Here is a 16,695-nt window from a genome sequence, read left to right as displayed (position 1 = left end):
ATGCAAATTTTCAACGCCTTGACATTTTTTAGTATGCAGTAAACCTTTAAGCAATCACCCATGTGAGGTGTGATCTCGCATTTTTTGCTGTCCCATTGGCTCTTGTTTTTTGCCCTGTGGTCGTCACGCTAAGCACGTAAGTATTGGGAGGTCGTTGGCGAGCAAAATGACCACATTCGCAAACATCTAGGTGCATACTGAAGTGGGGCAGCTGCGCCATTGATAAAAATGTGATTTGCCATGCCAATGGCATTAAATTGGCTAAAATTACTCCAAGCCACGCCAAAAAGCCGCACGAGTATGCCACTATTTTTTTCTCAGTATATTGCAACTTTCCAGTTTTCGTAGTAGTGGGTGAATGTTCGCTATTTCGAGCAGTTAGCAAGTAGTGCTCACTATGGGATTCAGTCTGTGCTGCAGTTTATTTAAAGTATTCGACCTTTCTGAATTTTCATCTGAACGCTTGTCCAGCCATTGAGGATTCCAGACTATGTTCACTAATTGCAGCATCTCACACATCATATCAGTTAAGAAATGTAGGGTTTTATGAAGTCTCGTCTAGTCGGATGTAGATTCGTGTCAAAAAGAAAAGGAACGCGGACCGAAGGTTGGCTTTCCTTTTCCGTTTATACCTCTCAGTTAACTATTTCTTTCCTCGTACAGTAGACAGCCAGCATGTGAAATGCAACAGTAGTCAAGAGCCGGTGTGATTGATATGGCCACTGTGGGCTAGCAGGCTTATTTATTCAGATGCCTATAGACCCACCATAAGTAATATCCATGTCAGTTTTTATAATTTAAAAAACACAGTTGCCCTCTCTGTTGTGGCCCAACAAAGTTTGACTTTGTGTCAAAATACATGCGCATTTGAGAAGCTTGCAGACAAGGCAACTTGCACGGAACTCATTGGGATAGGCAATGATTTAAGAGTTACTGAGCCAAAATTTGTTAAGCCAGTGCCGAGAGACTGCGTTTTCGAAATTTTAAAAACTAATATGCACATTACTTACTATGGGCTACAAGCCTCTCGGCAAATAAGAAGACTACCAGTAATAGTTAAAAAGTTCACTGTTCAATGTTAGCAGTGATGTGATTGCTGCGCCAATTGTGCCAGACTGTGCCAAAATGCAAAGCCTGCTACATGTTTCTACATAAGGACAAATTACGAGTAATCTGCCCGCGCCAGAACTCCGTATTTACTTAGAACAAAATTCTTGGGCGCCGCATGTTATCCTGCCTCTGTGTTAGGCAGCACTAGCGGAAAACGCCTTTTCCGAGAATTCTTTAGTCTTTAATTTGTATATGTGGGTGGGCATCATGCTGGTCGGACGTGTTGTTGCCCCGCTGTAATAAAAACATAAGCAAAATAGGCCTGCTGCACACAGGTGTTTACTCTGGTCATCCCGTGGCATAGAGAGCACACCAGCAATGCACGTGGAACAAATATTCACAATGCGCATGGCACAGATGTTTCCACATCCTTGTTTGGCCGAAGTGGGGAAAGTGCATGCTCTGCGAAGTTCTCTGTGGGGTTGATTTTGGGGTTCGCTTCGTTGCCCTATCAAAAGGAGCGTATAGTCCCAGATGATTTTTTTTTTTTCACTCATGTCGAGCTGTCTCTCTAGTGTATGGTTCATGTTCTCCTGTGCGTATCAGACAGTGACCGATGGTTTTTCGTTAGTGCTAGTTCGCACCTGGCTTCTAGGGTTATGCGCCTCTTACTTCCGTGCATAGGTTGCTTCAAAAAGCGACCAGCTGCTGCAGGGTGATTTGAAGCCGAATGTTCTGCTCTAGTAGTTTACATGAGAGGGTGTAAACTGTGCGTTCTGCATGCACGTGTGCAGCAGTAGCTTCGTTGCTGCATTCTTACAAGTCTTTCAACGATCTAAGGCAAGTATGCCGACCTATCACCAGGTGCCGTAAAAGCCTGTCACTATTATCGCGCACCGAAAGCCGCTCGTCCATAGCAAGGTCTCAGCCAGGAGCACGTGACTGCAATGGAGTGCTTAGAAGTTCTTGATAGGGTCTGGTTTGAAAAAAGGGGGGGGGGGGAGCACGCACAACGAAGTTTTTAAAGAATGCCAATTTTGCCTGAGTAGGACAAGTCCACTTACTAGGAACTTCAGATACAACGCATGCAATTCCCTTGACCATGAGGTTCGTTGCAAGTGGGCTAGACTGTACTACTAGGGCATTGGTATTCTGGTAAGACACCACTTTCTAGGTGAAAGTATAATAACTCGATTCTCCATGTGCTCCGCAAACTGTCTCTAAGACACAGTGAGGTCAAATTGAAGTTGGCCTTCATTGATAGGTTACCGTGCTCTGTAAAAGCGGCTGCTTTAATTGAAAGAGCATTTATAAGCTAGAAAAAACCAAGAAATAGAGGTATTGCCACCACCAGCCATTTTTACAGGCAAGCTGCGGTGACCCTAGAGGTCACAAGTTCGAATCCAATGGTGGGGAAAAAGTGTTCCGTTCTTGGCAATGTATACTTACCATGTCTTCATAATACATATTTTGCTGTCAAGCAAATATCAACATAGCTATGGAGAGCCAAAGAATAAATTTTCTCTAACAGTTGTACAGAATTGTCCTCAGTTTCTCTTCAGTGAGGCCTGCTTTCTCAGAAAAACAGCCTGTAGGTGATAATGCATGGGGAGCTGGCTGCTGTAAGTGCTTGGATGTCTGCAGCTTGCGGCGTTAAGGGTATGCTGGGAGCAGGCGTCTTGCACTACCATGCATTGTAACTGGCTGCACCTTTTACAAGATTTATTCTCTTCAAAAACTTGCCATTTTTATAGTTTGATCCTTCAGTGTTTTGGATCGCAATAATCCAATGCTTGCCTCCCATTGTTGGGACATTGCTTTGCATTCGTTTCTTTAGCCGCATCTTGTTCTACATGTTGTGCCTTTTTCCAGGCTTCGTGCTGCTGTCATTGAAGTGTCTTGCATGCCACTCACAAGTTGTCCTACTGCTAAACTGTCAACTGTGCTTTGTGGAGTTCTTCAAAGGCTTCTGTTGCTGTGTTTTGGCTGCCACCGACAGCTTTTGACATGCTGGGGTTTAGGTCTGTGATCTGTCCTGTGTCTGCTTGTGTAGTGTATCGCAGATGCCGTGTCATGCATGCATCACCTAACATGCCTTTAAAAAAAAGACACCCTTGTCCCACATTGCCACAGCTCGGGTCAGGTGCCTTATGTGCAGCAATGATGTACAGCAATGGGGTGTCATCCCTGTGCTCTCTTTTTTTATCATGATCACCTTTCTCACGCATGCACGTTGAAAGCCGGGCGTATGTGAAGTCATTCTGTAGTGCGTAAATGTCAGACCCTTTAAACGAACAAGTTGAGGCAGAATGCATGCAGGAATACTAGTGGTCAGTTCATTGGGATATATGGACCTGAAAATACCTTGAAAACAGCCCACTGTTATTGATCAAGGTGTGGGTACAATGGCTGCTTGCATCTTTTGATGGCAGTGAATAGGGGGAGGGAGTACTAGTCTGGCCACTGTCATGTGCAATCAAATTTCTTGGATTCTGCATACTGTGGGCTTTGAGATTGTAGTCGTGCTTTATTCAGCAGGCATCTTTATACTGCAGAGTAAGCATATGATTTTTCTTCCGCTTTGAATTCTTGCTACAAAACCTACAGAAGTGGTTCCTTATTGGCTCATTACATGTACAAAGCATGCACTTGCCACTTTGGTAAGGGCGGTGTATTCATTGGGTGCTTGCATTGAAGATCCAAATTGGTGCAAGTTCTCCAGTGTGCAACAGTCATGCAGGTCAAATTCAATTTTTTAGTAAAATAAGCTCCAGGATCGCCAATCTGCTATGAGCGTGCATATTTCATACGGTCAGTGTGTACACATGCCATATACAGGAATCACTTCAGCAGTTGCCTCATTAAAACGGGAATTGTTTTAAGTTGATGTACTAGCTGGACCATGTGACGGTTTTACTTTGACTGCCGAAGTGTTCATTCGCCGTCTTTTGTCCATAAACCACAGTTTACTAACATTGCTTGTTAACTTTTAAAAAAAAATCTCTTAACGAAGCACTGCAGCCAACTTTTGCACATGAATAGGAAGCAGTAGCACTCAATTTCTTTTTATTTATGAAGAGCATAAAACTTGATGTAAGGTGCACAGACATTTGTAATTTTTCAGAAAAGGGTGTTTTGTGATATCACTATGACCTCCACTTTTATGCAGGTCTGCAAAGTTTGGGAGGCCGTCAGGTGTCCCAAAAATATTTGTTGGCAAAAATATTTTCCTGATGTGCCATCTGTAAAAGAGCAAAAAGGCACAAGTTTATGAGGTGGTTAAGTTTATAAGCTGGTAAGTTATAAGATATGGTAAGTTTAATAGTGATGGCTACTCTGAGATGGTTGTCAGTATGTCTCTGACAGTTGGAATGGAGTGGCCTTTCTGCAGTCTTTTTCAAAAGTTTTTAAGCCACTGAGATTGCTTTTGGGCACTGCAAAGCTCATGTTCCCAGTGCTCCACACCTTTGGAGGGTGAAAAAGCCTATCTTTGTCCCCTAAAGCTCTGAAGTGCCAAGGGGTGCAAATGGTGCTTTGTATTGCCCAGCAGTAAACACAGGGGTATGAGCACTTTTGAAAAAGGTGGTGTGATGAAGTTATTTGTTGTATGCTACAGTGATGCATTACAAATGCTTAGTCACAGCATCATATTTTTCTTTTTTAAATAGGTTAATATAAAGTCTCTAGAAGATGTGGTACGTGGCTACCTGGACTTGGCTGAAGAAAAAACAGAGGCAGCACGTGAAGAATCCCAGCAAGCAGTGGTTGACATTGATGACCTTGACAATGTCCAAACTCCTGAAAGGTGCTGCTATATTATAAAATACTCACTTTATACTCTGTGCTACCTGTCAAGGACAATTATTATCTGGTGTACTGCAAGTTACTGTATTTTACCGCATATAAGTCTAAGTCTCAGTCCTTACTACGACTTTGCATGGTGGCACGCACAGCTCGAAGAAAAAAAAACTCCCTTAAAGGTACCATTGCAAGTCCAACATTCGCAGGCAAGTGGGGGAAAAAATAGCGATGTAGGACTATTAGGAAGTTTACTGTTTATGCTATTATGATAGTTTTCTAAGGTTCACTGTGGCGACTTTGCTACGACAGTTAAACCTGGATGTAATGAGATTGGAAAAAATCCAAGATTCGTTACATTTAGTGTTCTCATGGAGACTCGAAAGGACAATGCAGAACGAAAACAAAATAAGTGTAGATGACAAGACCTCTACTGTCAAAAACGAGGTACCGAAAGTATGTCAAGCCAATCCAACTGTACAGTAAATCCACCTCAATCCAAGTTGGCGCCTTTTGCGCCGACGAAAAGCCAATAAGGTGGCCAATTTTGGCCCGCAGGCGACTGAAATTAGTTCAAAAAATGAACTTCAGAACTTTTATTAAACTTCGAAATATCCGTCATGAATATGTGTGCGCTTCTATAGGGTGACTGACGGTGCCTCATCGAAGTCAAATATTCTACAAGTCCGAATTACCCGTCGGCTACAGTAGTTTTCAGTCGCAGACAACATAGCTGCAAATTAAGCCCACGGAACCCACCACGCGACTGGCTGAAAGGCACTCCATGTGTTGGTTGACTTCTCCTACTTTCGGAGGCGAGTATAAAAAAAAAAGGCGGGAGCGGGGACGTGTAATTCGATTTAATGGAGAAATCTGCCGCACTGGACAATAATTAGAAGATTGCTTGGATTGGAGCATGTAGATCGAGTTCCCGCAATACAAAGACAAGCTCAGAATCCTCTTTAGTGCATCTTTAAATGTGGAGAAACATATCGTAATTACGCTGATAGTACGACTGTGAAAGCAGCCACCACCACCTCCGCCACTACGACTGGGGTAGAGAGAATGGCGGAGGAGAGAGCACTGCAGCCGGGCTAGAGGAGAGAGGGCGCCGCCGCCATACCAACCATGGAGGCACCGCCCTCTTCCCACATGTTGCTGGTGCTCTCCGCCGTGCCGGTTTCATACGCGCTAAAGCTGTCTGTGCCAAAATGGCATGAGAAACAGCGCGGTAGTGATGGGCAGGCACTGTTCTGGCCGCGTCTTTTGCTATGCCCTTATATTTTTCGCTGCTTTTGAGCGTGAATTGTTGTAGTGCCATATCGTATGACGTTCCAAAAGTGAAACAAGCAAAGATGTGTGGACTGCACTGGAACATGGCGTGTTGTTAACTGTGGTCGCACATTGCGATCGTACACATTCGTCTCATGTCACTTCCTGCTTTATCATTTTTAGACTTTTCTGCCAAATCTAATAACTCAGCACAAGGTAACACATACTCTGTGAAGCAATTCATTATATCCAGGTCAACCACCGGAACACCTTTACATGGAGGGCTCATGTACACTCGTTTCAATGGAGGCGGCATTGGGGAATCGAAAAACTTCATATCAGTGAATTCGCTGCATGGAGGTCCATTATATCCAGGTTCAACTGTATCATGAAATTTTCATGTCTGCAACCCGATTCGTTGACCCTTCAGGAGTCCGGAGGCTTAATTATAGAAGTAACGATATGAATTCATGCTACAAATCGACAGAAAGGGAAGCAGCTGACACTTGTTCATTTTCCGAAATACAAGTGACCTCCGTCTATACCTCTCTGCTGCGGCAGATTACGCGTAACAGGAGCAAAGAAAGCAGAGAAGTGATTCCCGAGTCTCTAAAAGAAAAAAAATTAAAATTGGTTTTTGGGGAAAGGAAATGGCGCAGTGCTGGTTTTTGGGGAAAGGAAATGGCGCAGTGCTTGTCTCGCTGTAAGGGAAGGAATAAAGGAGGGAGTGAAAGAAGAGAGGAAGATAGAGGTGCTTTAGTAAAGGCTTCCAGAATAATTTCGACCACCTGGGGATCTTTAACGTGCACTGACATTTAACGCACAGCACACGGGCGCCTTGGCGTTTTGCGTCCATAAAAACGCAGCAGCCGCGGTCGGGTCCGAACCCGGGAACTCCGGATCAGTAGCCGAGCGCCCTAACCACTGAGCCACCGCGGCGGGTCTCTAAAAGTCAAACAAAGCATTTTGCCATGAGATCTATCAAAGCTGCCCATCTCTGTTACACAAAAAACCAAGGTTGCGGAAGGCGACTGTGGGGCAGCTTATCCTGTTGATATATTTTCCATGATGCCATCACATCATAGTTCGAGCCGCTGCGGTGGCTCAGTGGTTATGGTGCTCGCTGCTGATACGAAAGATGCATGTTCGATCTCGACCGTGGTGGTCGAGTTTTGATGGAGGCGAAATTCTGAAGGCCATGTACTGTGCGATGTCGGTGCACCCCAGGTGGCCAAAATTTCTGGAGCCCTTCACTATGGCGTCGCTCATAGCCTGAGTCTCTTTGTGATGTTAGATCTCCGTAAACCAAAATCTTTTTCGCTCTCGCCTCTGCAGCCACTGCTTTTTTCTCCCAGTGGCTTTGGTGCTCAGAGCCCACTGAAGGTTCTCTGCTGGGTAGCTGTGCATCTCTTACCTTGCTCCTTCCACAGCGTCACTGTTGTTACCGTATAAATGCGTGTAAGGGCCGCACTAGTCTTCAGATTCGAGGGCCAATTTTCGGGGCATGACCCATAGGCACAATGTGGCAAAAGAAAAATTTTAAGGAGAATGAGTGGCATTTATTATATGTTCAATCATCACTAGCAGAGTGTTGAGACTCGGAGCTGGTGCTGTGCTCTCGTGCATGCTCATCCCACAACTCGCGCAGCGTGTCCGTTGTCAACGCATAGCCGTTGTTCCCCGCTTCCATCACATAGCAGTGCAGCGCTTCCAGTTCAGGAAACTTGCAGGGCTAGCCTTGGAAAGTGCACTTTTTGCAGCTTATGTTTGTCAATGCATCCTTTTGGCTGCACCATCGTCGAACGTACTTCTCGTCCGCGTCAAATTTCCTGCCCACCACATGCTTACAGTGTTCGAAAGCACACTTCCAGCCACGTAGCTATTAAAGGTGCTTGCCCATTGTGCTAAAATTGCGACGCTCGGCAGCAGCACAGGAAAGCCACAACTGCAGCCACAAAAGGCTGGAGCTGGTGATACTGATGCCAATATGGATAGCGGAAGTTCACAGCAGAGGAAAAAATTGTTTGTGATGATACCCCGCAACCTCAGGCGCCATCTGTGAGCGGCACCTGGAAGCTCCTGTGCGCATGCATTTCGAAGGCTATTCTCACGGCGGTCGTGGAGTTTTGATACGGCCCTTATGCATTTTTTTTTTTATAAATATTTCCTCCGGGTAACAGAGTGCGACCCTTACACGCATTTTACGGAAACTCTACGAGCAGGTGCCTCATGTGCCTTTCTCTCTGCCACAGGCAGTGCCCATCCAGTGCCAATATCTGATAGTCTCTATTCTGTTATGACGCATATTGTGATGCCATGTCATTTAAAAATTTGACTCCAGCCCGTTTAAGCCCTTTGACTAAAAAGCAGGTCTGCTCTGTGCCTACGTGCCTTTTAGTCTGCCTGCCGCGCCCCTGCACGAAAGCTTTTCTGCACAAAGGCGCAAAGTCGCACGTAGGCTATTTTGTCAGGAGCGCATTTTCTTGCGTAGAAGAGTTCATGTATTTTTATTTTCCTCAACAGTACTGTGCAGACAACCCCGCGAATACTGTTGCGCAGAGTTGCTGGGGTTTGTGGGCACTACGAAAGTTCGTCTTAACTGAGCCACGCGCAGAACAGTTAGTCACAGACTTATTACATTGGTTCTTATGGGGAACCAAAGAAATGGTCTCGATTGTTCATCTTGTCTTAGAGTCTACTGTACATCGTCCACGTCTCAACTCTGAGCGTTTCGCACAATCTTGCCTGGCACAGCCGGCAGGTTCTAGTGTTTTGTAAGCAGAGCCAACTCCCATGAGCACGAAAGTCTATAAACATAACAGTTGAATTAATTCCATCCTATTTCGGCTCTGAAGCAGGCGCCCAAGGGTGCATCTCTGGCCACTTGGAAGCCTTATGGCCAACTCTGGACACTAACCAGCAGAACTAGGACCTTCGCGGCACTCCGATTATTTTTGTACCCAGCGACTGTACAGAGGGTACGTCAACAGCACTCGGTGACACGAGAACAGAGAGCCATATCATTACCGCTGCATGCATGACACCGTCACCAAGTTTTACTGTAGTGAATATGTGCTTTACGTTGTGTTATCTTATACTATCGATTGTTTGATAGTGGCTAAAGTATTGATAGTATCAATATTACTATAGACAGCTTTGCGTCACAAGGTCAAAGGCTATGAAACGGCTCTCCATCGTGCCTTCCATAAATTGGCCAACTGAAACGAACTGCCAACGTTACTGTAGTTTCGGATTCTGGTGCGACACATGTTCCAGAGGCTACCTGAAGTTTGCTGTCTACTGCTTGTCAGGAACTGGCCGTCAGCGTAAGCGGGGACACTGCTCTTGGAGACGAAAAAAATCTTTAAAAAAATCAAATTTTCAATTTCACTCCCTTTGAATTTTTCTCGCTCTTCCGCGCCTACCTGCCAAAATTTAGGGTTGAAAGAGCTTTATGCTATTAAATAATCGCAATTTATTCGGCAAAAAAACGAAAAAAACGCGCTCACAAAACTCTGCGAAATACCGTAAAAACCGGACTATAGGTCGGACCGGAATATAGGTCGACCCCCTAACTAGCCAATTCTAAAAATGAAAAAAAAAATCTTCTTCCATGGAAAAAGTACCGAAAGACACCCTTACCTTGAAACAAATGCGACTCGACAGGTTGCACAATGGTGACAGTATTTATTTTCATTTAAAGGCTGCTCATATGTACAACCGGCCAATTTTTTAACATCGCGCACCCATCGACCCGCGTGTTTGTTTCTGACACACGCAAGTACGGCGCCGTAGAGCAAAGCCCTTCCTCTTCATGAATCACCGCATCTAGGATGGCGAGCCTTTGAATCGCGCCCTCATGAGTCTAGAGGCACGCGCGATCTTTATCGCTTTCACGCGGATGCATTCGGCAGTCACAGGCAGCGATCTTGCACGCAGCGCAACCTTTCCTTTCAATTCTGGATATGCTGCGGTCCGCCCACGAAATGATGTTTTCTTCTGGTTGCTGCAAGTTGTAATACGCAGCAGCTGCCTCCGCCAGCACTGAATTCTCTTTTCGGATACTCTAAATTCGCGCTGTGCCGCCAGGTTGCCATGAGCTTCCGCATACTCAATCGCGTTTTTCTTGAAGGCGACGGTAAATTGCCGTCGGCTCTTGCTTTGCACCGACGGAAACGCAAAATGGCAGCACTGCTGCTGATGGCGATGGTGATGGAGGCTGCTGACTTCAGCCGCTCATTGTCGTAAGTCTTCGTAGTTTTTCCGCCAGTGACCGGTATATAAGACGGGGGTCGACTTTTCACCATGGTTTCTTTTTAAAAAAGTTCGACCTATATTCCGGTTTTTACGGTAGCCTGTTTTGCATCGTCCATTATTTCAAAACAGCTTGTCGGAGCACGGCCATCTTGGTCTGATTCGAAAGAGCGTTCTTTCGGTATGCTTTCCCACCAAACGCCAGCCGCCATTGTGCCTCCATAGGGAAGATAGAAAGCAAAAACGAACACACGTTCGCTCCATGCTATTGGCCTTCAGCCATCATGTGATGAAAATGGCCGCACCTCATTGAAGCACGGATTTCCCTAGAAAGTGGCAGCGGTCATTGGCGGCGCCATTTTGTAAAAGTCTCTGTCGTGAACTTTTCCGAACGATGATCGAAAGTTCGCTACTGTGCACAAATTTGGAGAGACAAAAGCGAAAAAAACGGGCTGTAAAGCGCAATGAGGCACCGTTGTCATCAAGGTTGGCGGCCGCGAACCCTTCCACCGCAACGGAAAGCTCGATGCCAACACAGCGCACAACGGCGGGGGGGGCTGTCGCCTCAGCGGCGGTCCGTGATGAGTCTGCTGCCAACAGCGGAGGCAGCCGCCCAGGCTGCCCAAGGATGGACTCAACATACGAAAGTACCTATGAACTCAACATACGAAAGTGCCTATGAATATCTCCATCGGCGAGACGAATCCAATGAAGCTTCCATGCCGATGTTAGCACAGCATGGAACGGCGGGGGAGACTGCCGCCGCTGCGGCGATCCCAGACGCGTCTGCTGCGGACAGCGGAGGCAGCCGGCCAAACCGTGTGATGATTGATACAGCGTACGTTACAAGTGCTGACTATGAAGATCTGTAGTGGCAGGACAAAGCTAAAACTACAGAACTGTCATCTGTGTCAGCGACGGAGCGCAGGGTGACGTTGCTGGCCATGGAACATGGTGCACAGAGTTCGTCGCAAGTGATGTACACTATCGTCGATATGGAAGTGGTGAACAGCTTGTTGGTGTCTACGGTGGGCCGTGGGGCGGTGACTATCGAAAAGGACGTGCGCGAATTCGGTTTGGCTGTGAAACTAAAATTGGAACGTGCTAATTGTGGTGATGTCTGGTCCGAGTAGAGCTCACGCAGAGTCGAGGGGCAAGAGAACTGCAGACCTTTCGAGATCAATCTGCTGGCGATGCGTGCTATGCAAAGCACAAGAAATGGCCAGACGGCACCAAACAATGTTTGCTGTCCTTGGGATCTCGCATAGTGGCTTGCACAATAAGACTTTTCATCATTACCTGAAGACGAAGATGCAACCAGCAGAAACAGCAGCTTGCAAAAAGAACTTGGCTGAGTCCACCACAGCAATGAAGGAGCTGTACGAGGAACTAAACTTCAGCAGCCCGAGAAATATTGCCATTTGTTTTGATGGCACTTGGCACACCAGGGGTCATTCCTCCCACATAGGTGTAGCTACAGCCATAGAGCTATTCTCTGGTTACGTGCTGGACTATGTAGTTATATACAATTTTTGCTTGGGCTGCGAGTGTGCGCCACGTCCTGACAGCCCAGAATACGCAGCTTGGGAAACTCACCTTGTCTGCCAGAAGAACACAGGAAGTAAGGCCGGTCAGATGGAAGTTGAGGCAGCATTGGTGCTTTTTCAGCGATCGCTTTCCGTCCGTGGCTTCAGGTACACAATGCTGTGTGATGGCGACAGCTGCTCATACAATGCAGTTCGGGAAGCTAAAGTGTACGGGTTTATTGACGTACATAGAGAGGACTGCATAAACCACGTGCAGAAGCGCATGGGAGCTGCAGAAGCACAAGACTGAAGATGGAGAGCGCATCAGCGCCAAGGGGCGACTTACTGGCGACTTGATTACCAAGTTGTCTAGTTATTATGGTTGGGCCCTCACACGCAGGAAATCTGGATGCAATGCACTCATCAGTAATGGCTACCTATATCCACATAACTTCTACAGATGACAGGCCCAACCACAGTCGCTGCCCAAGGGGTCAAGATTCCTGGTGCAAGAATAATGTCCCCAAGGCAAAAACTTGGCTACCACCAAAACATAAGTACAGCCTCCGCGAGTGTGTTGGCACTGCACTGCTGCCAGTGTATCAGCGCTTGGCTAACAGAACGCTACTACAACGTTGTCAAAGAAATGGAAACGAGCCATTGCGCTCCCTGATATGCAGTCTTGTGCCGAAAGACAAAAATGCGTCACTGTTTGCAGTGGAGACTGCAGTTGCAGAAGCCATAATACGCTTCAATATGTGTACACACAATGCTAACTCAGCCATCTTGAAAAAGCTGCAGCTAAATCAGTGAAAAAGGCAGCCGAGAAAGACATGCACCGCAATGTGAGGGCCGAAAACAAGCATGCTGCCTCAGCAGCTTTTCGGACTGCAGCACGACGAAGACAGAGGGGCAAAACTGATGCCGATTACTTCTCCGGGAGCGTTTTAAGTCAGTGATCAATAATTCTCTACTTCTGTTTCATTAAAATGCTTACTGAGATTGCATTTCGTTTTTTGCATTTTTCTCAAAATATAAAATTTTCCCACCCTTCTATTTTGTGGGTGGCGCTGTGACCCTTCTACTTGTCAGATTTTAGTGATTTCTTTGTTTACTGGCTCTTGAGTGTGCAAGGAACACAATAAAGCTGCACAGACATTTTGGAAATGTATGAGAAAGTAGAAAGGGGAAGCATGTACTCTAGAAGAAAGACAGGAATTTAAAACTGGTTTTATTGTGTTCCTTAGTTGTTTAGGAATAGATCCATACATTTTTTATCCTTTTATCCATTTCCCTTCAGTGGATCTTTCTGCAATCTTCCCGCAAATCTAGAACGGGAAAGTCCTAACTATTGAACAAGTTTATGTAGAAGGTAACCAACAGCATATTTGAATTGGGCACACAAAATTACATGAGCCCTTCAAATTTTATGTTGGTAGTTTGAGTATGAAGAAAATATTGTTCAAGGCCCAGGTCCCCAATTAAGTGAGCTAAGTAACTGGAGCACATTTCGACGAACCAATTTGCACCCTTTGTTTTTTTCCTTTTTTTTAACACTGAGATCTATGCATCCTACCGGGAACTAGGTATTTTCTAATATAAAGGGCCTTTTTTTTAGGCATTAATTGGATTTAACTTATTTTTCTGGAATCTCCACAATGTGCAAGAACCAAGATGAAGGGCCCTGGGTATGCACATCAAGGCAACACTTCAGGCTAAAAGAAAATTGTCTTCTGAGCGCACAATGCAATTCACTAAATGTCTGTGGTATAGGAGAACTGGAAAAGCTTTTTTACTGGAGTCTATATGATGCTGTCGTCTGCTGTCATTGGTTTTGCCCTCTGCGTCGGTGCTTACTTCAGCAATTGTATTTCCAGTTTGCTTCTGAGTGCAGTCAGCAGTGAGGACACCCAGGACCGTACAGATCGTGTGGTCCTTACACCATGGGTCAAATTTCTCTGGGAATCTTACCGACAATGCTTGGAGCTTCTGCGGAACAATTCACGTGTGGAATGCCTCTACCATGACATTGCAAGGCAGGCATTTAAGTTCTGCCTCAAGTACAACCGCAAGACCGAGTTTCGCAAGCTGTGTGATCATGTAAGTACCTGATCTCTGAATGACTACTGTATACAGTCACCGACCGATTTTTCGGACTCGAAAGGACCCGAAAAATGGTCTGAATAATCGAACAATCTGAAAAATTAGCTTAGTATAAAAAAAATCACTTTATTGAGATGAAATCAACTTAAAAAAGTCCCTGACTTTATTTTGCGGAAAAATTTCTCTCGCTGGCGATGATTTGCGCAGAACTTGCGCTTTCACTGTACACGCTAGACAGCTTGGAACCAGCACTCTTAATAAAAGACCGAAAATGACAGTATTAGATGCTCATTAGCTTCCCATCTATTTGACAAAACGTGCATATTTCGTTAATTGAGCAAAATTTCTTTAAGCTGCACTCATAGTACAGTAAAGCCTTGTTAATTCCGACTTTAACGGAGTTGAAAAAGCATCCAAATTTTCCAAATGTCAAATTATCTAATGGCACCCCACTAACCGTCAAAACCCTAGGCAGTGGTCATTTTCCTTAAAGACAAACTGTGTGACTATTGCGATTTTTTTTGCTGTTCTGTTGAATGCTTTAATTTGTTCATGCTGTCGAGAATGTTGGAGCCAGAACTGCTTCATAATGGTAAGGGTATCCACGGTTTCTTTCAGTATGTAGCGCGTAGCGTTGGAGCTTCTTCGCATGTGGCATCACGTGGGGCTTCACCACACAATGTGCTAACAGCACATGACAAGAGAGTAGTTTCAGTCCGCTGGAAGACCAGGAAAACCACATGAACAGAAGCAAGGGAAGTGCGCATTGTCGCTAAGGGAAGCATGCATTGTCGCTGGAGTGGCAAGACACCTTTGAATAACAAGCAAAAAAAAAAATCTGCGACACAGCAGTCCTCGTCCCGAACGACAGGCTCAACTGGCTGTTTGGAATATGTGGCAGATAACAGCGATCACTGCAGGCTGCCATCGAAGCCCCAAAAATGGACCTATGAAGCTTTTCTGCAATTATTTAGTTTTCATTGTTCAAAGTGATCCAATATTGCCAAAACGCTACTCGTGGAGGTCTGACAACATAGTACCAGACAGCTGTGGATCACTTTTTGGCGATGGCGGTTGACTTTAAACTATGAAAACTACAGAACTATTGAGTGCAGCTCAAAGAAATTTTGCTCACTTTACAAAATGTGCATGTGCTTTGTGGATTGCAGATGGGACGCTATAATGCATTTTATGCCTCATTTTCGTCATTATATTGCATTTAGTTGGAAACGTATTTTTGAAGCATGGAAATTAATTTACGTGATATGTTTTGTTTATATGCAGCTTCGTGCACATCTTGGCCAGATCCATCGGCATCAAAGCCAGCAGACATCGGTGAACCTCAATAACCCCGAAAGTCAGGCAATGCACTTGGAAACTCGCCTTGTTCAGCTGGACAGTGCTATCCAGATGGAGCTTTGGCAGGTGAGCTTGTCATTTTTTGTGCCCTTGTAATGGTGACTGGTGGCCATGAAAAGTTTGAAAAAGTCTCTCCATCATTTCTGTGATTGGGTCTCCCATTTTTATACAGGTGGGCATATACAGTGTAACCCATTATAACGATACCAGATATGATATACCGCTTCTAATGATCGAATTCTTTGCATTTTTCAATTCTCCCATTGCCGCTATATAAAATTAAGCCTCATATAATGGCAAAATTATTCATGAAATAACGGATCAAGCTAAACTTTGATATAACGAAATTAAAAAATGTCGGGGATTCTTCGGTACATCCATGTTCTCGTTATATGCAGTTTTCGTGAAAAGACTCAACAGTGCTGAACAAAAACCAAAATAAGAAATAATTCGGGTGAAATTGCCTAGGAAGTGTTTACAGAACACCCGGTTACTCGAAGTCATAAACGAGGCGCCCGGGCGAGGCGGAACCGTTGCTCCGCTGCTGTTACCTGCTTTTCCACCCACTTCCTGGCCACCATGTCACCAGTCCCGGTGTACACAGATGTGGTAGAAAAGAGCATAAATCGACACTGTCTACATACCATAAGTGTATGAACGCTTACGTACGCTAAACACAGGCGCAAAACAAAGGTGCAACGATAGGCTCAGCCTAGTGGTGCCATCTGCTTGTCGGGTCCAGTACCATTACTGTCAACAAATTGATGCTCCTTTTAAGGGGGGACATGGGTCTTTGTGAAAAAAATTTTTAATATTGGACGTTATTGCCATGAAAATTTGTAGATACATAAATTTCAGCATGCTGACCTCAAATACGAAATTATTTTTTACAATTTTTTTTCTTTCTATTGTATGTAGTTTTTTATGAGAAGAGCAATTACAATGCTTTCTTTATGCACAGTTGTGCAAAAAAAGTAGCGTCTAGCTTCACAATGCCCCAGGCGAGTAATGTTCATCAGTTTTTCTTTGATGACATCGCTTTGCGGCAGAGATGAAGCAAGCTGAGGCTGCACGCTTCTGCTCCGAGCTTATAGCTCGGCGAGAGTCGTTCTCCTGTGCCCTCTGGCTGGTTATGTGGTTTTGTTCTACTAGGAGCTCTTCTAGAATGCGTGACGCAGCCTCCTGTGTCCCAGAATTAAACCACATGACTGCCTCAGCAACAGCCGCTTCAACAGATATCAGCGAAGCATGCTTCATCTTAGGCATCAAGGACCAAATCACTGGATGCAGCGCCTCATCTGCATTCTGCGTTTGTCCTCGCTGGCATCTGCTG

General features: G+C 45.2%; 1 protein-coding gene across 2 annotated transcripts in view; it reads left to right on the top strand.

Moving 5' to 3' along the window:
• The window catches only part of eIF3a (eukaryotic translation initiation factor 3 subunit a), a 39,546-nt gene that overhangs the window by 2,283 nt on the left and 20,568 nt on the right, over positions 1-16,695 (top strand). For both annotated transcript variants that reach the window (XM_077645437.1, XM_077645436.1), the window contains exons 3-5: positions 4,719-4,855; positions 13,778-14,000; positions 15,288-15,428. In XM_077645437.1, the coding sequence (XP_077501563.1) occupies positions 4,719-4,855; positions 13,778-14,000; positions 15,288-15,428 (501 nt within the window). The remainder of the gene's footprint in view (positions 1-4,718; positions 4,856-13,777; positions 14,001-15,287; positions 15,429-16,695) is intronic.

Source organism: Amblyomma americanum, chromosome 1 (genome assembly GCF_052857255.1).
Source record: "Amblyomma americanum isolate KBUSLIRL-KWMA chromosome 1, ASM5285725v1, whole genome shotgun sequence".
NCBI lineage: Eukaryota > Metazoa > Arthropoda > Arachnida > Ixodida > Ixodidae > Amblyomma > Amblyomma americanum.
This window is presented reverse-complemented; position numbering and strand designations above follow the sequence as displayed.